Source organism: Cydia strobilella, chromosome Z (assembly GCF_947568885.1).
Source record: "Cydia strobilella chromosome Z, ilCydStro3.1, whole genome shotgun sequence".
Taxonomy (NCBI): domain Eukaryota; kingdom Metazoa; phylum Arthropoda; class Insecta; order Lepidoptera; family Tortricidae; genus Cydia; species Cydia strobilella.
In genome coordinates this window covers 43,383,217-43,399,192 of record NC_086068.1, presented here as the reverse complement: position 1 = coordinate 43,399,192, position 15,976 = coordinate 43,383,217, and the positions used below count along the sequence as shown (strand labels likewise).

General features: G+C 38.0%; 3 protein-coding genes across 3 annotated transcripts in view; 2 read left to right on the top strand and 1 right to left on the bottom strand.

Annotated features, from left to right (window-relative positions):
* The window catches only part of LOC134754971 (uncharacterized), a 567,282-nt gene that overhangs the window by 221,606 nt on the left and 329,700 nt on the right, over positions 1-15,976 (top strand).
* LOC134754964 (extracellular sulfatase SULF-1 homolog) overlaps positions 1-15,976 on the bottom strand; it is a 116,374-nt gene that overhangs the window by 50,033 nt on the left and 50,365 nt on the right. The window contains exons 2-3 of the mRNA XM_063691458.1: positions 14,361-15,186; positions 11,721-11,860 (exon numbers count right to left, since the gene is read on the bottom strand). Of these exons, the coding sequence (XP_063547528.1) occupies positions 11,721-11,860; positions 14,361-15,049 (829 nt within the window). The 5' untranslated portion in view covers positions 15,050-15,186. The remainder of the gene's footprint in view (positions 1-11,720; positions 11,861-14,360; positions 15,187-15,976) is intronic.
* The window catches only part of LOC134754951 (uncharacterized), a 533,971-nt gene that overhangs the window by 507,250 nt on the left and 10,745 nt on the right, over positions 1-15,976 (top strand). The window lies entirely within an intron of this gene.

Here is a 15,976-nt window from a genome sequence, read left to right as displayed (position 1 = left end):
ACCTATTCGCGCCCACGACCTTTAGGCTAGGGAAGGGAAGGGCCACTTGCAAGCCATTCGCCCCACGCAACATCTAACTGATTACGAAATGTTTTGTAAAATCTGAGTTTTACTTCGTATTCTGTGAATAGGTACTTTCAAAATTAGAAATTTGCATTCCAAGAGAAGCAGTACAATGATCCCCACACTAGGCTCAGCCTGTAAGGTGGGAATCTTAGAGAGATATTGAAATGTTGCAGCTCTTATTTACTTTAACAGAATATATTCTCTTTATTTATCTTTCATCTTAGGCTAGGTTTTTATAATATGGATAAAAAAATTAAATTACAAAAACACTTACAAAACATTAAAAAAAATATAAACAATATAAAAAACCTAACCTAGGGTACCGCCGGCAGCGGGGCAAGGCCCAAACTGCCGGTGGTCAGGGCCGCAGAGAGAGGAACCGGCGGACTATCCGCGCCGTGTCCAAGATCACCGCCTTCTGCATCTGACCCTTGATCCAACCACCTAGCGAGAGTCTCTCAAGGTGTTGGTCGAGACTCTTCGCTATGAGACCGTTCGCTGAAACGACTATCGGGACAATGATCGTCGAATCAACATCCCACATGGCAGTTATCATAACAGAATATATTATTATTAAAGCAACTACATTATAAATAAGAATTTTTATTTTTTGACTAACTATCCAACTAAGTATAGTATGAATATATTATTATTTTCATATGATTTTTTCGCCCAAACCCTACGCCGTTAAACAAAAGGCATTGTTTCTTTTGTGCACCGCGGTGGCTACCTCATTTCTCATTAGTGAAAAGGATCACGCCCGTTTTAAAGGCAATTCGAATTTCGAAGGCAACGTTTTTAAAATAAATAAAACCGGCCAATTGCGAGTCGGACTCGCGCACGAAGGGTTCCGTACCATTACGCAAAAAACGGTAAAAATATCACGTTTGTTTTACGGGAGCCCCCACTTAAATATTTATTTTATTCTTTTTTAGGGTTCCGTACCCAAAGGGTAAAAACGGGACCCTATTACTAAGACTCCGCTGTCCGTCTGTCTGTCCGTCTGTCCGTCTGTCACCAGGCTGTATCTCGTGATCTGTGATAGCTAGACAGCTGAAATTTTCACAGATGATGTATTTCGGTTGCCGCTATAACAACAAATACTAAAAATCGAATAAAGTAGAGATTTAAGTGGGGCTCCCATACAACAAACGTGATTTTTGACCGACGTTAAGCAACGTCGGGCGGGGTCAGTACTTGGATGGGTGACCGTTTTATAGTTAATGGTACGGAACCCTTCGTGTGTGAGTCCGACTCGCACTTGGCCGGTTTTTTAGTATTTGTTGTTATAGCGGCAACAGAAATACATCATCTGTGAAAATTTCAACTATCACGGCTCATGTGACAGTGGTAGCGGCAAACCGATGGAACGGCCTTAAAAGGTCTCAGTTCCTTTAGGTAGTTACCCGGTAATCCCGGTATGTAAGTAAGTGAGTGTTTAAATATGTGAAGGTATGTCTGTATCTATGTGAGTATGTATGTATGAATTAATTTTGTGCGTGTGAATAACTACTGAATGAAAGTGTGAAAGAGAGAAAACAGAAAAAAGAAGCATAGCCGTACAACTTATTAATCTTTTACTTAAACTTCTCCATTGTTAAAACCCTGAATAATAGTTATTTGTTTTACAGGGGAGCAAAGTTGTTGTTTAACCTCTGGTGCTAATACTAATACCCGAGCAAGCGAAAGTTTCTAAAAATGAACCAGGAGCGTAGCGAGTTGCGGCAGCGTCGATCCAGGTCTTCATGTAGGTTGTAGGTATGACATGACACACGACTTTATTGGTGAACTACGAGTATCAATAGCGAAACACGCTACACGGGAATATTATTATTATTAATACTTTATTTCAAGCAACATGGCTCTTAAAAGCAGTGAAACATTAAAATTGGAAATGGAAAAAGATGATCGAGAGGTCGCCGCGCGAAGGTGCCCGTATTTCTGCTGATCGCGTCAGGTCGAGACAGAGCGGCGGCGGCGCTCTGCCTCGGACGATCCCAACATGCCATTCATCAATGTAATTTTAATAGGGGATATTACTGCAATGTTTTTAGTAAACCATAGAGGAACTTATACATACTGTACCTTTAACAGGTTTTTGACAAGTTTTCAGAGATAATAAAAGAAGACATTGATGCATCAAGGCGGTTTGTTTACAGAGGCCCTACCGGGAAACGCGAATACGAAATTTCGCTATCTGCCTCTTTATCGCTCGAATATGCAAGTGTGACAGAGATGTTAGATAACGAAATTCCGTTTTTCTTGTTTCGCGATAGACCCTCAAATTGAGGTAGTGGCGGCCCCTACGCAGAGTTTCACGTAATATTCCCTATTGAAACACGACGTGCCAAAATTAGTACTTAACATTTTTATATAGGTAGGTACACTCAGCGTCAAATATTTTGTAATAGCAACCAAAGTAGTCAAATAGTTCGGTACACCATATATTTAGTATGGTGTACCGAACTATTTGGCCACTTTGACTGCTACAGAGTATTTGACGCTGAGTGTACCTAAGCATATTATAATTCGTCGTAATGTTCACCTATTTCCAACTTCCTAGACTCAGTACAGACATTAAAGTTTTATTATATTAGGTTAAATTCTTCATCGCTAAGTAAATACGATCTGCACAAATGCTACTGATCTGAAGACAGATCCCGTGGCTTCAACTTAATTTAATAACGCCCTAGGTCTCCAGTTAGTACGTACTTGCTATTAATTAAGATTTTACGCGATTGCTAAATGTTTAATAGATTTTCTCTAAGCGTTTACTATTATTTAATAGTATGCCCCTGGGCCCAGTTATAATGAATAAACGATCGGCTCGTCTGTAAGTAGGTAAACAGAGGGGCCGGCAGACTGTGAGGCGGCTGCGCCCACGCATGTGCGAGTTGGGTTGCTCTTCGTCCCACACGCGCTATATTCTGAATGGCTTCTTGTACTACGAACGAACAGGCAAGCATTGCGGAATTACGTAATAACTTCTAGTACTGTCCCCGTATTATCGCTCGCCGCTGACCTGTGTGCACATTTTGAATAGACGTCGATAAACGCTGCCCGAACCTAGGTTAGGCTTGCACACACACGCACGAGCCTTACTCGCAATCTTACCAGGACCCGTTTCGCACAATAGAACCATCGCAATTCGCAAACCTATCTGAGATTGCGCATGACATTATCAGCGAGAATGGCCAGTTAAAATGATCTACAGTCCGTTAACTCTCAGAATGACATTCGTTTTTCGGGTATAATCGGACGTAATCGCGTAATAGAACATGACAGTGTCTTACTGATTTAGTTGCAATCCAACACCCAAAGAGCGCAGTCGTCTTCAGCCTTAAACTATATAGAGTAGTTAATACGACATACGACCATAACTAGTAGGTAAATTTATTAATTTCATATTTTTCGGCAATTAATTTAATGAGGACTCATCTCAAAAAGGGTATTTCTGTAAATGGTCAATCACGAGAAATCATATATAAAGTATATAAATATATTTGAAAAGAAGCGGAAACTTTTAAGAAAAGTGATACAATTATCACTCATTTTAATAAAATTCAAGACCGGGTGATAGTAGAAGTAACAGGAATTTCAAAAAATATTAAGCGAAGCCGACCAAAAGCCTCCATCCATGACCATTGAAACGCCTAAGAAAAAGAAACCGATAAAGGATTTTGTGTTAAATCTGGATAGTTTTGATTACGATGTAATCTGGAGGATGGTATATGATTTCCATAATAGATTCAAAGATCTTCTGAATTTGAAAAATTGAATTCGTTCATTTTACCATATGAATTGAAATATGTGACTGGTATTAACAACTCTATACAATTTCCGCCAAAGTAGTAAAGGACGGTGTGATGTTCTGTTTTCGAATGGCCTCTGGAGTGCCTCCGGACGACTTTCAAATTCTGATTCTATTTTATTTAGATTGACAAAAAGTCAAATCGCAATATAGTCATCAACCATAATGTCATTAAATTAGGGCTTATTTTACATTAAGACAATAGGTATCCTTAACTTTTTGCGGTAAGTTTAGAACTTTTTGTGAGTTAATAAGAAAGCAGAACAGCAGTATCACCTTCGCGTGTTACCGCCGATACCCGATGTATCTTTCTAAAATCCGAAGGTCATTAGAGTTAACGGACTTGTAGGTACCTACAGTAATGAACCTGTACCTACGATGTTCGTTGTTACAGCTAGACAGACATTTCTAAGGCCCACTTGCACCATCCCACTGACCCGGGGTTATCCGGTTAAACTTGGAGTTACCATGGTTACCAGTACAATTTGACACTCGGTTAACGGTTTAACCGGTTAACCCCGGGTTAGTGGGATGGTGCAGGTGGCGATAAGAAATATTTATTTTGTCGATAACATTGATACTGTTTCGAAAAAAAATTGTTAGGTAGAGTTAGACAAAGACAAGTCTGTAACGATTCTGATAACACACACAGTGCAAGTGTTATTTTAAACGTCAAGCTTCTATGAAATTTTGACGTACCTATAAATAACACTTGCACTTCGTATGCTATCAAAATTGTTGCAGACTTATATTGGTCTAATTCTATTAAGATAAAAGTAATTAAAATAATTAAGATTGCAAACTTTTATGTCGAACTGACTGCAGATAGGCATATTGTAGGTTTTATTATTTTAAATATGAGTCTTATGTAAATAAAAGAAAACTACAACTTCTACCAGATTATTACTACTATTAGCTGAGAAAAGGGGCCTCGGCCTCATAAAGCAGATGTAAATAAAAGTAGGAGGATAATCCGTTCTTGCTACGGTCATCAACTCTTTACCTGGTCAAGTAGTTAGCCTAGGGTTGCTGACAATAAGCGGTTGTGTCCTTTTAGGTATGTTTAAAGAGAGTTTTATATTAAATGCGACCAAATCCGCAATCAAAAGATTTGGACACTAATGTGAAATAATAATTATCATGTTCTATATAGGTACTAACTTTTCGAATCATGTGTTCTTACAATTTGCATACAGAGCAATACGTATAACTTGAAGAATTCGGTAGGAAGTTTACGAGTACGAGCAAGTATAAGTAGTACACAAGTTTCTCGAAGAAGGAGAAATCAATCGGGAAAGCAATATGTCGACATCGCAGGTGCACAGCAGCCCTGGCGCGGCAAGCATCTGTTTCGTAATAAAGCGAGCCAACTCCGTGCAGTATGCACTTTATTTTGATTAATTACATTTCCCTCGACATATTTTGCTCAGAGTATTTACATAAAAACATTTAAGACGTAATACGACATTCCTTTTTACAGTTTAGATAGAGTTAACGCAAGATTAACGATGCTACATTGTGTATGTTGTGTATAAAGTAAACCGTAATTATCTTTAATAGAAAAAAAACCGACTTCTCAAAACAATTTGAAATGCCATGTAAATTATTCTGGTATTGAATTGATCATTTCGTCACGTTTTTCTAGTAGCATATCGTTTCTATAAGGGTCGCAACTCGCAGTTCTAACCTAACCTAACCCACTTCTCTGATAGCAGTTCGGTTCTGTGAGGACCGCAGTTCAAACCTAACCTAACCCACTTATCTAGTAGCATATCGTTTCTGTAAGGGTCGCAGTTATACCTCTCCGGGTCCGATTTCAGGTCCGAGTCCGGGTCTGTGTCCGGGTCCCAGTCCAAGTCGAAATTGAAATCGCCAAACGTGTACTATGCGTCGTTGGTCGTTGAAGAGTTCCGTTCGGTTCATCATCGGCAGTTCCACTTAATCAAATGCGACAGTTTTTAATCTAAATGCATCATTTTCTGATGAAAATACCATATTAATCTCTATACGTATCCCTTTAAGATTTGAGGAGTTCCGTCGATTCCTCATGGATCCCATTATCAGAACTCGAGCTAGACAAAAATGTGTCTTAAAAACTTAACTTGCTTAACAAACATAACGAAGAGGACACATCGCCAAACGTGAACTATGCGTCGTTGAAGAGTTCCATTCTGATCATCATCAGCAGTTCCACTTCATGAATTTTTACTTTTTTAAATCTAAATGCTTGATTTGTTGATGAAAATACTAAAATCACTATATGTATGCCTTTAGCATTTGAGGAGTTCCCTCGATTCCTCATGGATCCCATCATCAGAACTGCGTTTTCAAAAAAACGGGACCAATCTGTATATACTTACAATCAAAAAAAGAATTTTCAAAATCAGTCCAGAAATGACGGAGTTACGAGTATGGAGTAACAAACATTTAAAAAAAACCGATGATACACTCCTCCTTTTGAGATTTGGAAGTCGGTTAAAAAAGATGATTCCAATGGAAAGTGTAAGTAGATAGTAGGTAAGGTAAGATGAAACGCTCGGCCCACATGGCTCCACTTTCAACTTCGAGCGGAAGTGGTTATTTGCGCGATGCGCCTGTCGGTCCGGCGCGTGCGTGCGAGACCATTTTCTGCTATTAGGAGTATTAGGGCCCATCCAGCAGTCGTAGGCGGTGCCCTTCGCCCACATCCTGACCCGGAAGGGAAAGCACGAGCGGATTTATGATCGTTCATTCAGAGTGTAAATTTACAAGCCAAATGGACACTTAACAGAGCGGTGATATATTGTCGACACGTGCTCCTTGACACGAAAAACACTTATGTAAATGTTGTACTTAGAGTTAACCTGCGCTTCGGACGGCTTGAATATGTTTTATATCATAAACATGTTTTGGGACTGGTTTCGCAATGGGTCCTAAACTGTTAAACATATAAAATATGGTTGCGGCAAATGGCTACCCTTCTGGCTATTGCTATAAGTACCTATAACAACTTGGGTTAAAAATAAAATTATAAACATTTCGAGTGTCAACAATTGATCGGCTTTAGTCATTATCCAATAATGCCCATTTGCTCAATCCTTTATTTAAAGTGTATCTAATCGGCCAACTTCCTAACAAGGTGGGCGCCCTAATGACGGGCCCAGCGAGCTGCCGAGGACGACAGCCGGATGAGCGATCAGTCGCACCCCAAATTCCAGTGAGGACACTTCTATCTACATCGGTTGGTGTGCGGCGCGGACAGTCCGGCGTGATTCGCTTAAATGGCCGACGTCCGCGTCCGCCGACCCACGTGCGCCCACGTCACGGCCTAATACGAAATTTAGAACAAATCTTGTAAGACGCTGTACGTACTCATAGTGCAGTTTAAAGTCGATTGGCGGCGGCGCCGACGTCCTGGTATTGATTTACGGTCCACCGTGCTGCCTTTCTCCTTTTTTGTATGGCAAAATATATGATGTGGATATGTAGTATACCATCACAAGCATGCCAAATTTAAGTACGTCTTGAAAATTTTCATTTTAAGATTAAGATTTATGAGATTTAGTACCTAGAACCCACCATTTATGAAAGTGAAAGTAACTTGAACTCATAATAAATTCTAGATTGTTAACCAAGGGATGAAAGCCACCCAAGTGAGAGCGCCAATATGTTCGAGTCAGAATTTCACCCGAGTTAAACACTATTTTTCATTTCGAATACGAGGCAAGAAAATTACATTGTGTATTTCCCAAAACATGACTAAGTAGGGACCTATATATTTGTTTTTAGGGTTCCGTACTCAAAGGGTAAAAACGGGACCCTAATACTAACACTCCGCTGTCCGTCTGTCTGTCAACAGGCTGTATCTCATGAACCGTAATAAGGTATTTCTGTTGCCGCTATAATAACAAAAACTAAAAACAGAATAAAATAAATATTTAAGTGGGGCTCCCATACAACAAACGTGATTTTTTATGCTATTTTTTGCGTCATGGTACGGAACCCTTCGTGCGCGAGTCCGACTTGCACTTGGCCGGTTTTATTGTATAATTGGTCCGAATGGTGGTAATGCACATTTTATTATTATGATTTTTTAATTAGTGTTATTCTCAATAATGAATTAATGTATAATGTATAGATTAAGACCATATTAATTTGCATGTCACTATGCGACGAGGTAGTTGATTCCTACTTATGTGAAAAACTGTATGAACCTGCATGTACACTATCTTATGCAAATATTTATTTTAAACTATTGCACAATGCAACTAATGCAGTCAACCATCAGGTTAAACAGAAACAGTAGTAGGTGCAGGTATTAAACAAAAAAAACCGGCCAAGTGCGAGTCGGGCTCACGCACGAAGGGTTCCGTACCATTGCGCAATAAAAGGCAAAAAATCACGTTTGTTGTATGGAAGGAGAGGAGTACTTAAATATTTATTTTATTATGTTTTTATGATTTGTTGTTATAGCGGCAACAGAAATACATCATCTGTGAAAATTTCAACTTTACAGACAGACAGCGGAGTCTTAGTAATAGGGTTCCGTTTTTACCCTTACCCTTTTGGGTACGGAACCCTAAAAAGCAGAATAGGTAACTTAAAACAAAAAAATAATCTTAAAAAAAAAGTAAAACCAACTTCAAACGGGAAAAAATAAAATATTACATATCTCGTTTTATATGCGCTAGCGAACTGGTACGTTTGAAGTCGGTGCCAAGCCAAATCTTAAAAGCGTCAAGTTGCCGTCAAACCGAATGCCAACCCTGGTATAGTTTGATATTTACAAGCCAGCCAGCCAGCCAGCCAGTAGCCAGCGGCCAGTATTGTAACTATTTAGCTTGGCACCGACTTTAAACGTATTAGTTTCCTAGCGTATATAAAACGAGATAATATTTTATTTTTCCCGTTTGAAGTCGGTTTTACTTTATTTAAAGATTAATTTTAGTTTTCCATTTTTAATGTTTCTTCATCTGTCTGGCCAAACTGTCACTAAACATGTTTGCACTTTGGGTAAGTTTGAAGTTTCAATGTCTGGATCTAAGCTATCAAGATTTGAGGAGTTGGACCTCATGGAACCCATCATCAGAACTAGACCTTAACACAAATATTTCTTCAGAACTTACTTATGTGCTTAACAAATATAACGAAGAGGACTTAAATCGTCAAAATATATTTCAATCGTTGTTAAAGAGTCCCGTTCTGGTCATCATCAGTAGTTCCACTTCATCAAATGGTACTGTTTTGGATGAAAGTGCTTCATGGTTTGTTGATTAAAATACTAAAACCGATATAAGTATGCCTATAAGATTTGATTAGTTACCTGGATTCGATTCCTAATGGATCTCTTCATCTAACGAAAATAAACTTACATAAACATACTATAATTAAATAGACTTACATATATAAGGTGCATTGAAAACCAGGGTCACCATTTTCAACAATTTTTTATTATTATTTTATTATTATTTTATTTATTTACAAGAACGGTTTACACCAATTACACTTGCAATTTACGTAATATTAACACACTTATACAAAAGTAACAGTGCAGAAATTATTCATCATTCACTTTTTTATAAACTGTTTATGCTAATAAAAGTTTTCTTATGTCTGTGCTTGCTTTTTAAATTACTGAGACTTGTTAATTAGGTAGGTTAGCATTCGTTAAATATCTAACCTAATTATTATTAAATGTGAAAGTTTGTATGGGTGGATGGATGTTTGTTACACTATCACGTCAGGCCCAAACAGTTTAACTGATCTGGATGAAATTAGGCACAGAGATGAGATAGGTTATTAGTATGGAATAGCACAGCAGGACAGTTTTTTGTCCACGCGGGCAGAGCCGTGGGCAGACGCTAATATTTAATAACTTACAGTTTTCCCGCCGAATCATAATGACATTTAAGAAAAACAACTTTTGACGTGACATGACAGACAGTGGTGATTACATCTTGATAGGAACATAATAGGGGTGATTATTTTAAAAATTAATTATAACTTTTTTTGTTCGGTAAATGAAAACAAAAAATGATATACAAAGGTTCCTTAATTACAGTTAAAAGTTAATAGGCATGATGACAGTAATTAAAAGTCACTAAAATATTATATTTTTTTAATGAAACTAGTCGTAAAATACGATAAACGCATTTATTTTTTTATATTTGGCGAGATTGGTAAATGTTTTGTTAAAATAAAATTACAAAATACGCAAGGACGTCACGTTCATGTAAACAAATATCCAAAGTACTGAAAGTACTGGTTCTCCTATGGTACTCCTGCTATTTTATTTACGATTCACGAATTCAATTTAAGTAGTTTAAACCGAATATTTACTATTAATAATAACTTGAATCATGGAACAAGGATTTACTAAGGCAAACAGTGCTAATTTGCCTAGAATCGATGTGATGATGCTTGGAGAGAATTTAGAAATGTCAAAAGTTCCTTGTAAGTACAATAAACCATATTTATAATTAAATAAATATCATACTAATTTAAGTAATTAACTAAATCCAAATCCTGTAAAATCGCTTTTTATGTGTATTCCATAGCAGGTTAATATTAGAATTTGTCATTATCTATTAAAGACAACACTGGGACAATTTGAAACCTAACCTCAAAATCCTACTCTGATGCAACTTTTACATTAAAGTTACGCCTCCAAGAAGATAGATACTGTTAGGTATAAAAACTAAAAAATAAATTAAATACATCGAAATGATCTCCGCAAAAATAAAGATGAGTCTTAGGCAATACGGCCATTGTCTCGCCTTGCAAGTTTAAGCTACTTGTTTCGTGTTGTTTTATTGTGTGGAACATGCACAAATAACTTGTTAGGAGTTGTTATTGATGTATTATTACACTGAGGAACCGCACAACATTTATACACTTTGGTATTCATATTTAATAATACGAAATATACAAATTATTTAATAAGCTTCTAAGAATCGCCTAGAACGTGCGTTTTGTTTATATGAACTTGACGTCACACACTAGGGACGCCATGACACTTACAAGCGTTTTGGAGCGAATTTTAAATCTAAAAACTAAAATGTAGTTTTTGCCTACTAAACTTTTATTAAATGCAGAAATATGTTATTCATAGTAAATAATTTATATTTCTTAACAGTATAGGACAGTTTATCAAAATCTGTCATCTTGCCTATTGTTTTAATGTAATGTATTATCTCTTAAAATATCCGTGACTAATTTGTTAGCACCTTATATCGTGTGTTTCCTGTAACAGGAGCATTAAATTAAACTGTAGGCTGTACTCCTCAAACTGACCAACATTTGTTCAGCCACTTTTAAAAATAACTTGTGTTTTGATTTTCATTACACTTTAACTAAGACGCAATGTTTTGCAAAATTTGTTATGTTTAAAGGGTGACAAGCAACGTCAAACACACAGATGGCAGCGTACATTGAAAATAATATTTAATTAGTATGAAAAAGGTACAATCTAAAAATTTCATAATTTTAATAAGTTGCTGAACAAATGTTGGTCAGTTTGAGGCGTACAGCCTCCAGTTTAATTTATTGCTCCTGTTACACCGTAACAGTAGTGGCGTAACTAGGGGGGGGAACGGTAAATATGAAAACAACAAGGCGTGTCTATGGAGAAATTTGTTTATAATTGACTGTATACTTGCCAATCATAATAAAAAATATAAACTATCCTTAAATTGGCAGCAATGTATTTCATTCAAAAAGTTCATGTAGGGGGTTCAAGGGGAGGGGTAGGGGCATACATTTGGTTAGAAATGTTGTTCTCATTTAGGTTGCAGCTGCCCCCCCCCCCCCTTTCCCCCCCTTGGCGACGCCCATGAAAAGAAGTGAGGTGTTATAGTGAACTTACCCGTGCGATAGCCCGCGTTGGAGAGGTAGGTGGCAAAGGTCTTGGTCTCGTGTTTGGCCTGCCACATGGGCGACGAGCAGTTGTCGTTGTTGGTGTACACGTCGTGGTTGTGCACGTACACGCCGGTCAGCAGCGAGCTCCTGCCCCAAAACAACACTATCTTTTCATTTCTGTCATGTTCAATATTAAATCAAAAATAAATAATCATTAGGTACATTATTAATAATTATAACAAATATTTGCAACGTTTTTATTATTTTTGCGATTTTCTATCCGAAGGTTCGAATTCTGGCTCGTATCAATGGGTCTTCGGAACTTATGTACGGAATATCATCAATATTTACCAGTCAGGTGGCAGTCGCTTTCGTAAAGACTAGTGCGTACTCTTAAGATGAGTTGCCAAGAGGACCCTAGGCCACGATGAGCCGTGACAATAAGCCGGGACAACGCCAGGAAGATGATGATGAGTTATCATTAACTTTTCGGTGAAGAAACCCTGTATACATCCTCGAATAAATTCAAAGGTGTCAAGTCCCCAACTCGCTGAAGTCCCCAGCGGCGTGAGGAACATAGCACAATCCCATGCCTGCTCGAAGGTGGAGGCCAGCAGTGGGGCTTGTACATATATTTAGGTTGGATTATTAGAATATAATTTTGAACATTTTAAATATTTTTAATACATTTCCCGGTTTTATTTTTAGTTAATGTGCCTTTAGCTGTAAGTATGTACACAGTTACATATCACAGGTACTTTTTTTGTCTGATTGATCATTCAATGAGCAATTACAGTAAACATGTCTACAAATTATGTAGATCAGCGTCAGTAGCACGATATAATTTATGCCCTAGTTGTTTGCAAACCAACCGCATGCTTACCAACTTGATCTTTCTCTCAGATATTTCTTGCTGCATAATGAGGGCTAACGCGTATGAATTCGCCGCTAGGGGTGCTAGTGTAGATGGTGGTCTTCGCAAAGTTCGAAATGTAAAATGTCACTTGTCACTTCAATGACTGACAACTGTTCTTTAGTCTTTTGGACCACCATCAACAGAGGCGCCAACTGGTGAGCAAAAAAACGATAACCCTAATTTATGAAACAATTGACAAACATCGGAAATAATTACAGGCCTACTGCAGCCGCGAATGCCGGTTCGTAAGCCACGCCCGCAGCTTCTTTCCTCCCGCAAGCACGCACACATGGAAGAGCTTCGCGGCGCACGTGAAAGTAAAGCTCCATCTAATGTTACAAAAGTTAACTACCATTACATACTACAAACTTATAAATTCGGACAAAATAGAAAAAGATGGCGTTGTTACGTTGTTACTTGTTAACAGCAAATAATAAAATAAATTACATATATTGTTGTAAACTACGTAGCCAATCTATGCTTTCGGCGAGCTCGCACTTTTAAGATGCTGATTTTTGGGTAGTTTGAAACGTGTCCTAGATTAGGTATTTACTAAACCAAGTGGCTAGGATTTTGCTGACCGAATTTATTCTGGGTGTATGTCTGTTTACGTATGATTGTGCGACGTGCGTGTAAGTTTAGCACAATCGGAATAGGACAAACCTCGAAATCTCTGGAACAGTCCTGAAATTTGGTATTTATAAAAATTAAATGCCCCTTTTTATGCCTACAACATTTGACATTTGGGGACCTCGAGGAATCGCAGCCATCTTGGAAAATGTGTACCATCCTGAAAAAATTCGCGTTTTATTTATTCAGACTCAAAAGTAAAAAATACTGTAATATGTTTCTTCTAAAATTGCAAGAACAGATGTTTCAGGCAGGTAAGCATTCATACCTACTTAGTAAATTTACTTGTCTATTGTGTTTTAATATGTTAACGTAAGTATTACTCATTTTATTATAACCTAACATTTACTAAAAGCACGTGGAATGGAGCTAGTTGTACAATTGTGATGGGGCTAGTTGATCAATAAAATTTATTAATGAATATGATGGAGCTGGTGTTTATTGTTATATATGGAACAGAAAACGCCGAAAAACGTTTTTTAGTAGTAATGAATATCGCTTATCAATAATTGTGCAGAAATACGTAACTCAAACAACATTCAAAAATTAATCTGAAAAGTTTATTTTTTATATATTTTATTGCTCAACTTACCCCATACCAATGTTCAACTTACCTCACTATCGAGGCAAGTTGAGCATATGTGATTTTTGTTATCAGGGAACATTTTGCTGTTTATTAAATAACTACGTAAAACAATATTTTTTCTGATCAAGTTTTGTCCCATCAAGTAAATGTTTTATCTACTTCAGTAGGTTTGAACTCAAATGTGCTCAACATGCTCCGCTCTACCCTACATATAGACAAGGCCAGTAATAACTCACCGAGAAGTAAAACTTGAATACGTAAGATAAAACTAATGATAAAACACGATCGGCCGCGTAAGAGCTTGAATGGGTTTCCGCAACGAGATAATATTGGACCATGATTTTACATTGTCGGCTAGCAGAACGAAATCATCATTAATTTTAGTCTCCATTAGTATAGTCAGGGAAACCGGGCCTGTTAAAGCTGTTATACACGGTGAAAGATTTAAAAAAAATAGAAAGTCTGATAAAAAGTGAGTAGGCAGATAGTACGTGTGCACTAAACTATTGTGTTACCTGGAGGGGCAGCACATGGGCGTAGTGGTGTAGGCATGGCGGAACTCGGCCCCCGCACTCCTGATGGCCTTCATAGTCCGCGGCATGAAGTTTAGACTGCCCAGCTCCACGTCCTGGTCGTCCGTCAGCACCATGATGATGTTGGGCTTTCGTTCCCGCGGCTGCGGGAACGGAATGTACCCGCCGCTCTGCCACTTGTTGCTCACCCTCCCCTTGGCTCGCGTGCTGTTGTCTTTAAGCGGTACTTGATGATTCCTCTCTTGCATTTTACTTTGGCTAAGAGGCTTCTTTCCTCCAAAAGATTTATCCATATTATTGTTTTTATTCAATTGCTTGTCGCTTTTACGCGGCTTTTCATCTTTTTTCTGAAAAAGGTCGGTGGTTTTGTTGGATGCTGCCTCATCGGAGGAGTGCGCATCTGGCCCTTTCCTTCTGTCTCTCCTAACATTATACTCGCGGTCCCAGGCCCTGCGCCTGTGGCCCCGGAATTTTGAACTATTTCTATGCCTCAAGTTTCGCCTTTCGGGCAGATCCGTGAGGGTTCCATTAAAGGTGGTTCTGTTGCGGTTGTTCTCTCTATTGCGTATTTCTCGCGCTCTAGCCGTTTCCTCGTCTTCGAAAGAATCTCGTGTCGCTGATATAAAAATAAAATTCCAGGTTAGGAGAAGGGGGATGACTTTTAAGTTCATGATGTTGACTTAGACCAAGAGTAAAATTCTTTGTTAGGCTACGTTTGTTATAACTGGAATTGTAAGGTTCATGTCGTTAATATTGGCATCGCCTGGCAGACTAGTTTTGCAAATTGCTCGATCATTTTCATCGCCACCTATAACAAGAATTAAAAATTTAGGTATAATTAGCTATTTAGGGGTTAGGTCAACTATTACAATTTCAGATAATAGATAAGTAAATATCTATTTACATTTTCTTTTTATTTCTCATGCTCTAAAAGTAGCTCATTGTTTATCTATGAAGCTGTTTGAAAGTGACACGTTTCGGACCTAAAGTATTACTTCCAAGTACATCCCATAATACACTTATCCAGGGTGGTCTGGACGATTTCGAGCGTGCCCAAATTTCGGCCATGTCAGCCCCTGAGTCTGGCAATGGACTGTGGGCGCTCCATTCGTTGAGAATAGCTATATTATTGCATAAACTTATAAATTGAATAGCTATAAAGCTTAGGTCCAAAATGTGTATCCAATACCGCCAATCAACTTTTTCGATCAGCTTTTCATCCCTGGCTAATATCTAATTTTTAAACGTATTCTCACGTAGCTAACCTACATATACCTATAAGTATAGGGTTTAACAGACACCTGATTTTATAATAAGTAAACATTTTAGCTGTCATGTATCGAACAGGAATCGAACGTATACTTTATAAATAACGTTACTTTGTATAAACCCCTTAAAAATGTGGACTGCAAAGCGGATTAAATAATTATGGACCCATCTCCTAAAAGGTACTTACACCCACAATATTTACACTTACAACTCGAAATCGTTGAGTTTGTAAGTAAAACGTATACAAACCTTCCTTGTTATAAAGCAAATTATCCCAAGAATTAAGAGTGCACCAACAAAACGAGACGAGCACCGCCATAGTTAAGTGG